This window comes from Agelaius phoeniceus, chromosome 1 (assembly GCF_051311805.1).
Source record: "Agelaius phoeniceus isolate bAgePho1 chromosome 1, bAgePho1.hap1, whole genome shotgun sequence".
NCBI classification, from domain to species: domain Eukaryota; kingdom Metazoa; phylum Chordata; class Aves; order Passeriformes; family Icteridae; genus Agelaius; species Agelaius phoeniceus.
This window is the reverse complement of record NC_135265.1, coordinates 58,286,859-58,296,404: the sequence shown is the minus strand read 5'-3', so window position 1 is coordinate 58,296,404 and position 9,546 is coordinate 58,286,859. Positions and strand designations below refer to the sequence as shown.

The window sequence follows — 9,546 nt, the reverse complement described above, 5'->3', positions numbered from 1 at the left end:
AATATTTCAAAATTAAATGTTAGAGAGGCAATTTAGCTGATCTGTGGAACTTGCAATGTGACAAAAGAACACCAGACAATCCTGACAGACCAAATAAGAACATTAGAAAACTAGTGTTGGTTTTTTGTTTTTTTTTTTTTTTTTTGGCCTGTCAGGATTTGTCTCTGCAAATGCTGTAGTTTTGAAGGACTGCAAGGAACCAAAACCATTAAGGTAAAGGACACCGTCTATAGGAAACAGGCATGCTGCACATTTACTAGGCAAAGCAAAGTTTTCCTTCCCTTTCTATTTTCTTGACCTATTCCAACCTTTGCATAAACCCATGTACACCATGCGTTAAGCTGGGAGCCTGGGTACATGAGGTGCCCGACCTGACAGAGAGTATCTTTCTCAAAACACTTTCGGTTGCCCAGCCCTTTCTGAGTGGCCTGGTAACAATGAGGCAGTGAAAAGGCCCGTCACGAAGCTGTTCGCTCCACCTTGTAACACGACCGTTGCTTTCCTTCCTCACCACCGCGTCCTGTGGGGCAGTGTCGGAGCTTGGCCCCTGCCAGGGGCTGATGGCGTCTGCTGCAAGGGCTCCCTTGGATTTGAAAAAGAATTTTCTCGAGACATCGGGACTGCGACCCATACAGACGAATTTTCACGTGTGTTCCGGGGGTGCCAAAGCTTTTCAGCCCGGATTGCGACGACCGCCGCCGCAGCGGAAGTTAGCCCGGTCGGTCTGTGCTAGGCCCTGCCCAACCCGCCGCGCATCCGGGGACGGCCCGGAGCTGTTGGGCGTGAGGCCCCTCCCTCCCTCTCGGGCCGCCTTCTGTGGCGGCGGGCAAGGGGCTGCGGGGGCCGGCGTCGCCATGCGATTTCGGGCTAAGATCGTGGATCTTGCCTGCCTCAACCACTTCAGCCGTGAGTATGTCGGGGCAGGCTCAAGGGTGGCAGTGCCTCTCTGAGCAGCTGGGGCCGGCTTTCTCGGACAAAGAATAGAGGAAGGGAATTGAGGACCACAGTGCTTTCCTGGGAGGACGTGGCATGAGGCGCTTTCCTTCGCTTCGAGGTGTTTAGGAGTTTGCGAAGCAGCACGAGCTGCGCTTGTAAAAGCTGAAGGTTTTTCTGTCCCGCAGAGACTGGGGTGCACGGAGTGATCACCGCTGTAACATCCTCCTCCCTCCCTCCGGCAGGTATAATTAACACAATCGCCAAGTTAGCCAAGACCTGCATCCTGCGCCTGACTGTCTGCAAGCTGTATTTCATCCTCTCCGATAAAGTAGCAAATGGAGGCGCCAGTATGTGGTGTGAGCTGAGCCAGGTGAGCCCAGGAAAGTTCAGAAATCACATTTTGAAAACCAGAGCATGCAATTGGGTTTGATGTACGAGGCATTTCTCGTAGCCCTCACCTTCGATGTGCCAGGTCTCTCAAGGTCTGTCTGGTTGCACGGGTGTTTCAGGTTGGATACTCCCTTTTCCTTGTTACTTCAGTGTAAAGCTTCAGTGTGTGCTGACCCACATGGCCCTGCCCCAAAACTGGAAACAGGAAAGCATAACTCGCTGTCTAATGGACTGATTAGGTGTTAGGGGAGTTGGTTAAATGGCTTAGCCTGAAGCAATGAGTTTTCAGGGTTGTGATTCCACAGGTGATGTGCGGCAGAGCGGGGTTTCTGGTGTACAAATGCAGTTCTAAGCTTAAGGTCCGATAAATAAAACTTGCCTCTCTTGTTTGCTTTATTTCCTGACTTTCAAAAATTGTAGGGGAATTTCTTCGATGAATTTCAGATGGAAGGAGTAGCTGCGGAGCACAATGAAATCTATTTAGAGTTTGTGCCTGAGAACCTATGGAGAGCATTAAAAACTGCCCAGAGTGCTAAGGCAGTGAAGATCAAGTTGACTAATAAACACTGTCCCTGTCTCAGAGTTGCTGTGGAGCTAGTAAGTGCAACCATGCTTTCACGTTCATTATTAAGAAGTTGTTCTCTAAAATTTAGTGCATTTCCTAAGATCAAAGGGTTATATATGGTATAATTCTAGAAAACTAAAGAAACATTGTGCCATTTTCTGTTTCACTAGCCTTTCTTGCCATCGTGGTTGGTAGCATACAGAACCAGCTTTGTATTTTCCAAAAGGCAAGGAGGAGGTAGAAGAAGAAAGCTATGTTATTGGAACAAGTTTTTCTAATGTCTACTTTTCTCCATTCCTTCATCCTCTGTAATTTCTGCTGATTATTGCCTTTTTATTGAAGCCATTAGGTGAAGGGGGTTTCAGTGTTTGGCTCTGTGTTTTGCCTTTGGTTTTCCTGATATTGTATGCTAACTTCTGATTCTTTTGTTGTTGTTAACTCCGCTGATTCACCTCTTCAGCTCTAAGGATAGCTTATAGATACACTAATGACTGATACATCACAAACTCTTCCTCATTTGAAAGGGAAGCTGACTTAAAAGCATATTGATAAGAACTGAGGGAAAACTGGAACTGAATGTTGGGCATGTAGTTATAGCATTTCCCAGAGTGGGTCTGAAAAATTTAAATTTAGAATTCCAATCTTGTGTTTAACTGCAAAAGCATCCTCTTTTTCCTTCAAGCCATCCTTATCAAGCAGCAGTAGGGTTGTGACACATGACATTCCTGTGGGAGTTATTCCCAGAAGAATGTGGAGTGACTTCAGAGAGCCCAGCGTGCCAGACTTTGATGTAAGCCTCTGCTTTTATATTCCCTTCTGAAAGGGGAGTTTGCAAGTGGAATGGTATTGCTATAGAGTATACTATGGTGGGGTTTGGAAAGGAGTTGAAAGGAAAGAGGACAGACTGGAGGCTACAGTTTTGGAGGGGTATGGAACATGGCTTCTATCCTGACAAGGGAGCCCAGAACCTATGGAAACAGAGCAGGTGGTTGCCAATTGTTTCTGTGATGTTCATGGCAGAGGAAGGGAGGAGAAAAGGACTTGCATGGCTTTAGTCTGGAACATCTCTAAACCACACAAGTTTAGACTGTTTCAGCTGTTCAGGTGCCAAATGACCCAAATAATCTGTTATTTCTGAAATTTATGGCCTATCTGGCAGAGTTAAAGATATATGTGTTTCCTCCTGATTTTGACTTTTAGCTGAGTTGTAAAGAAAGGTCCTTGTACAAATGTGCTCCTGTTTGAGGTTATGGATGTCTGTTACCTCTATAGCTAAGAGTATTTAGATTCTGAAGATGAGCACGAAGAAACTTTCAGTATTTTGTTCTTTTATTTCAGATTTACACTGCTGCAGTTCCAGCAATTACTGCAGTATCATAGGAATGTTGTTATTTTCTTTTTGGCTATAGTAATTGACTATTTAGTAGCACAAATGTTCATGTGAGAGTCTGATCTGGAAAAACATGCCTCTATTTTGAACATAGACTTGGAATGTTAAGTCTGGAACAATTGCTAGAATGATGGCCTGTTGGTATAATGGGAAAGAGTTCCTCTGTTCCTGAGACATTTGCTGATTTCATATAGATATTGTGCACCCTGAAAGCCATAGATAACACTGTCCAAACTATGATAGAATTGAAAGTAGAAATAAATGTGTCCCAATCACATCTGAAATACTTATGCAAATGCAGTTCTTATGTATTCCTAGGTCAGTATTTACCTACCAGTGCTGAAAACAATGAAGAGTGTTGTGGAAAGAATGAAGAATCTCAGCAATTTCATTGTAAGTTAAGGCACTTAAACCGTGTATGCTACAGATGTTATTTCATGAGGGACATAACAGGTTGCCTAAACTGGTGCTGCTGCATTATCTTATTTTGAGATGACTTAGACATTGAAATCAAGGCACCTGAAGCCTGTGTAAAGCCTGAATAAAATGATGGGATTTATTTTAGGATTTACACCGAAGAGCTTTTCCTGGGTTTCTCAGAAAATGATGCTCTTTATACTAAATACATGAAAGAACATGGCATTGTGTTGCTACAAACTACTCTTTATAGCTGGTAAGAAATGACAGTCCTTCAGGAAGCTAATTGGAGACTTTCCGGACTATTTCATTAAGGAAATGCCTATTAAGCGAGTGTCGTGTTAGGTGTCTGTGAATGAACTTCAGGTGAACTTGACATAGGATTTAAAGGAAATGCTGCTAACAGCCCCTGTGCTTTAGACTGACATGTTGGAATTGCACTCTACCCTGGATTTCTAGAGTGCTGGTGGGCCTTTTAACTGAAAGAAGCCCTCTGCAGTTGAACAGAAAAGGGCTTTAGTTTTTTACTTAGTTGTTTGTGCTCACAGTCACCATAACTGACTGACATGAAAGTTAGTAAGTAAATGTGGAGCTTTGAAATAGATTGGGTTTGATGCTGTTCATACCAGTTTTGATAAATAGGAAATTTTCTGTTAACTGAGAATCCTGAAATTGGAACAGTCTCAGTTTTTCAAGACTTGGAAGACTTGAGAGATTACCCTGGGTTACTGGCAGTTTTGCAAATGGCAGCCATCCTGAAAATACACATCAAACTCTTTTCTTTTGTGAGATTTTTTGGGCTTTGTTTTTATTTTCTTTCCTTCCCCCATGTCCTTGGTGGATATGTTTATGCAAAATTGAGCGCAGTGCTTTTGTTTAGAGCTGAGGCTCTTTTCCCACACAGGATAGTTGTATGATGGGATTGAACTTACACTAAGTGCCTTGCTTTCATGTTGTTAGAAAACAAAAGCATCAAGTGTCACAATTAATTATTTTTGCAAGATGCATCCTGGTAATAAAACTGGTCAAGATCAGTGCTGCAAAATGGGCTTAGAAGCAATTTCTGATAGTACTTGTCCATTGTTTGGAGCCATTCTATACAAGATTCTGGTTGCAGTACAAGTCTTTTTTTTTTTTTTTAATTACTGAAAATTCATCTAATCACAGAAGCAAAGTGCTTAGTTGTGCTTTAGGAATCCTCTGATCTGCTTGGGATTTGTGTAAGACCATATGTAGTCTCCTTCAAATTCCTTCTTCCAGTTTACAGGATGGAATTCGAAAGCTTTTAGCACTTTTCCAGGATTTTTGTCAGTTCAAAATCCTTCTTGGAGTTACTGATCTGATCCAGTTGTTGTCTATTTTAAACTCTTGAAAGCAGCACTGTCAGCTCCTGGTGCATCCCCTTTTCTGTGTGTGTCATATAGACTGTGTAGGTGCCTTTCTATTTGTTGAATAACTGAATGGAAATTCAGGAATCTTTGCATTTCTTCAGCTTCAGTCTCTTATTTCTGAAGTCTTTTCCTCAGCACATGAACTTCCCAAAGCTAATACTTGTTCTAAAAGTACTGGAGAACAATTAAATTTCTTTCTTTTCATAACTTCTGAAAGTTTGGTCTAGAGTAATTCACATGGGAATGATGGGAAATGCATTTTATAGCTGAACATTCAAATGTTCAACCATTTTCGCAAAGTATGGTTGACTTGTACTGAAGTACTCCTGGAAGCTTGTATTTGAACAAAACCAAACTGTATTCTTCTGTAATTCTGCAGTGTGAAAGTGGATTGCCTAAAATTGAGATTGATTGCAGGTGATTGAAGCAAACTTGAGTGGTGAAATGAACTTGAAAATAGAAACTGACTTAGTATCTGTAACTACACATTTTAAAGATCTGGGAAATCCTCCCTGGGGTAAGTTTCCCTGTTAACCTCTTGTGTCTGTCTGATCTCATTACTTCTGTGTTGCTTATAACAGTACTTTTTAACCTTTATTCTTTAGAAAATAGCATCAAGTACTTTGAAGTCTTCAAATGAAATCTTAAAAGAAAAATGGAGTGGCCAGTGGAGTGTCTGTTTCATGTTTGGGGTGGTGGAGGGGAATCTCTTCCATTATTCTTGACAGTTTGATAGGAAAACTGGGATTTCTTTTCCTTGCACTGTTCTGGAAAATGAACCAGTTGAGTTCCAGCACTTCAGCAGTTTTCAGGTATGTCCTTATGGGTGTTGAAATTACTTTTTATGTTTGGACTAAGTGTTGTGTTCTTACTCTTTTAGCATCAGAGGATGGATGTCAAAGTTCTGCTCAAGGCAGAGATCTGGAAAGTATGGCTGAAGCATGCATAGACATCAAGAAGCTGCAGCAGCTGCTTGCTGGACAGCAAGTCAATCCTACAAAAGCATTGTGCAGTAAGTTCAACAGCTATACTTGTGAACTCCAGTCAGTAGGGTCATTTGCCATACTTAGTTTCAGCAGAATATCACTCTTCATTTTTGTCTGTCTGGAAGTCAGTATTTTTACTGTCCCTGAGGACTTCCAGTATTTATATTTTTAGGCAGTTAGATTCAGGTCCTAGGCATTTGGGAAAGAAAAAATAAGTCAGGCTATTTTAAAAGTCTCAAGCTGAATACTCGGCCTCACTAATCATGTGTGTTGTCTTGTTGTCTTTGTTTTAAAGTTGTTAGTAATGTTTATTATTATTTTGAGATACTATTTTTTGAAAGTCTTAAAGCCTCTAGCTTCTAGCAGAGAAATTGGAATTTACTGGCATTTTTTTTTGGCTGGGTTTTTTTCCTTTGGATGTTTTCTTACACTGATTCTAATACTAAATTGCTTTTTATACACCTAGTGTTTCTAGCCATAGAAAACAATACTTCCTTTCTAGCAGAAGTCTATGCAGGGGTTTCTATCCTATTTTTATAACTGTGCTTTTCCTGAGAACATCTGTTTGTTATGGTTTAGTCTTAGTGCAGATACTAAGAATTTCCCAAGGAAGATTTAAATAATTGGTGTAGCATTAATGAACATATACACTATGTATTTACTTTTTGGTATCATCTTTCGTAATCTATTAATGCTTCACAGACCCTCAAGGATTTAAATTGTCTAGTTACCCCTCTGTCAGAAGTGGTGGAAGCATTGTTTTTATGGTGACATCCTTAAAAGATGTAATTTTAAAGTATTTTTCCTGCTTTGAGGTGAATTTATGTTTTAATTTTTTTTTTCTCACAGATATTGTACATAAGAGAATTATCCACTTCATCTTGCTCCATGAGGAGGTTTCACTTCAGTATTTTATTCCAGCAATTGCCTGAGTGTTTTGGAATCTTGGTAATTTTCCAGCCTGAGGCCTCTTTCATGAAGTCTGAAATCTTTCCTGAGTTGCTGAAGTATTTTGATGTGAGACACTGTTAGATGCAGCCATCCGATGTACATTTTTTCAATATTTATGAAAGTGTTCAAAATTCCTCCTCATCCAGACAGCCATTTTTGTGAATAGTTATATGCTGTGAAAGACACAATGCTGGGGAGCATTGGTATATCTTACTCATAGGAGGAGCAAAACTGAAATTTGTCTTAGCCACAGCTCAAAACATCCCAAAAGCACACTGAATTAAATACTTCAGTCTTCTCAAAAAACTAAAGGTAGAATTCACCTTTGGAGCTGCTGTTGTGTGTATTCAGTGTTGAGCAATGCAATCCAAGTTAAGGGATCTCTGAGCAAGCTATCATACCTCCATGAAACAGGAGAGCCTTCTGGAGGGGTGCCTGATTGGTATTTGTCTGGACAAGTATGCACAGCCCTCCTGAAGTGGTACGGAATTGAATTCTGTTCCAGTAGGAATCTTTTGATTACGCTTGCTCCAACATACCTCAGTAGCTGTGTTTGTGCTTACTCTTTGTTTAACTCTTGGCCTGGGAGGATGAGCAAAACAGTCTGGATTACTTTGTTAATGTGGGTAGTGAAAATCACTGTGTACAGAATGAATATCATATGAGGATGTGTGAGCACAGCAATTGGTGTGAAATAAAGAACAAGTTATCCATGGATCGCATTTTTTCCCTTTCCGGCTAGAAAACATTGTACAACCTGTGTTATCATGGTGTCAGACATGGTAAGATTGTGTGTATGCTCTCATGCCAAGCAGCCAAGAGGATACCTGAATTTCACTCATAGGAGTACTACCTCTGCTTCTACCTCCTGGTTATTTTCTGAGGTACTTTCCTCCTTATTCCATGTGTGATTTATTTGTTACTCTGGCACGTACCATACAGCTTTTTTTTAGTGATTGAGTCTATGCTGCCAAATGAGACTGGGAGTTTCTTCTATAAAGTAGCTTGTCATGGTCAGAAGTGCTGGGTTTTTGATTTTGGTTTGGTTTTTTTTTCAAGGGGCATTGACATTAAGGATTTGGGTTTGATTTTTGGTTTGGTTTTTTTTTCAAGGGGCATTGACATTAAGGGAGCAATGGATCTTTTGTCCATGGAGATGCAAATGCTCAAGAGAAGGCTGAAGGAGAGGCAGTGGCAATGAGAAGGTAGAATAGGCTTGCAGTGATGAGTGTATTGACTGTTTATAGACCTTTCTACCTACTCCCTCTTTGTTCCTCCCTGCTCTCTCTTGCCCTGCACATTGCCTCATCAATTGTCATATTTCCACCCACTGCCTGCAACATGCTAAGGTTTGCATCTTTACTATTTGCAAAGTCCCATTTTGCCTATGTTGTGAGTTGACCTTGGTAAGCCGCTGCTCACTCACTCACACCTGGTGGCATGGGGGAGAGAATTGGAAGGGTAAAAGTGAAAAACATCATGGGTTGAGATAAGGACATCTTAATAGGCAAAGCAAAATACGGAATTCATTCACTACTTCTCATGAGCATAGGTGTTTAACCATTTCCAGGAAAGCAGGGCTCCATCATGCATAACACTTACTTGGGAACACAAACTGCATAACTCCAAATGCCCTTTCCTTCCTCTTTCTTTTCCCTGAGATGAATGCGATGTTGTATGATACAGATATCCCTCTGGTCAGTTGGGGTCAGCTGTCCCAGCTGTGTCCCTACCAATTTCTTGTGCACTCCCAGCATATTTGCTAGTGGGGCAGTATGGGAGTAATGCCTTGATACTATATAAATGCTGCTCAGCAATAATAAAAACATCGCTGTGTTATCAACACTGTTTTGGTCATAAATCCAGAACATAGCACCTCACATATGAGCTCACATACGAGGTACTATAAAGAAAACAAATTCTATCACAGCCAAAACCAACGTAGCCTGCTGTTTCTTGATAGCCCAACCAACAATTAATGCAAACAGATATTTTCAGTTCTTTTTTTTCTGGTTACTGTCTTTGTTAATGCTAATCAATCAGGGTTTATATTTGTGTTTGCCATTGATGACATGTTGATTTGTTTTCTTTTTCTCATCCAGTATAGGATGTGATCAATCAGATAACCATAGAATAAATACTCTTTAACACTTTCACACCGATGCCTCCTAAAATACTCGCATCACTTTCGTGTCCCTTGGTGTCCCTTCATGTTTTTGGTTTCTTCCTCTTAACCCTTTTTTTGGTATGGTATGGAAACTTATAACCTTCTCTTGTTTTTCTTGCTTTTTGGTTACACACTGCATTACTGATCCTTATTTTTATGCTGTATTTGAAAAAGCTTTTGCATATAGTCTGATTTTTTCAACGTCATAGCAATTAAAAAAGAATGACATTTTGATTAGAAAAAGAAAATAGAGGGTGCTAAAGAGCTGTGGAAAAATGTATTACTCTGCATTCCTAAGAAAAAGCTGGGAACAAGTAATGGGCCACAGTTAACCCTTGTTAGAGGGTTTTTCA

General features: G+C 40.6%; 1 protein-coding gene across 2 annotated transcripts; it reads left to right on the top strand.

Moving 5' to 3' along the window:
• Window positions 1–743: 743 nt before the first annotated feature.
• Window positions 744–9,182, top strand: HUS1 (HUS1 checkpoint clamp component). Of its 2 annotated transcripts, none has more exons than XM_054640695.2 (8): window positions 744–906; window positions 1,122–1,306; window positions 1,747–1,923; window positions 2,574–2,681; window positions 3,600–3,674; window positions 5,507–5,606; window positions 5,970–6,101; window positions 6,925–9,182. In XM_054640695.2, the coding sequence occupies exons 1-8, from the start codon at window positions 855–857 to the stop codon at window positions 7,005–7,007; spliced, it is 912 nt and encodes a 303-aa protein (XP_054496670.1). In that variant the 5' UTR covers window positions 744–854; the 3' UTR covers window positions 7,008–9,182. The 2 variants fall into 2 exon arrangements, with proteins under 2 accessions (XP_054496670.1, XP_054496679.1); XM_054640704.2 differs by having other exon boundaries at window positions 747–906; window positions 1,179–1,306; window positions 6,925–7,743.
• The last annotated feature ends 364 nt before the right edge of the window (window positions 9,183–9,546 follow it).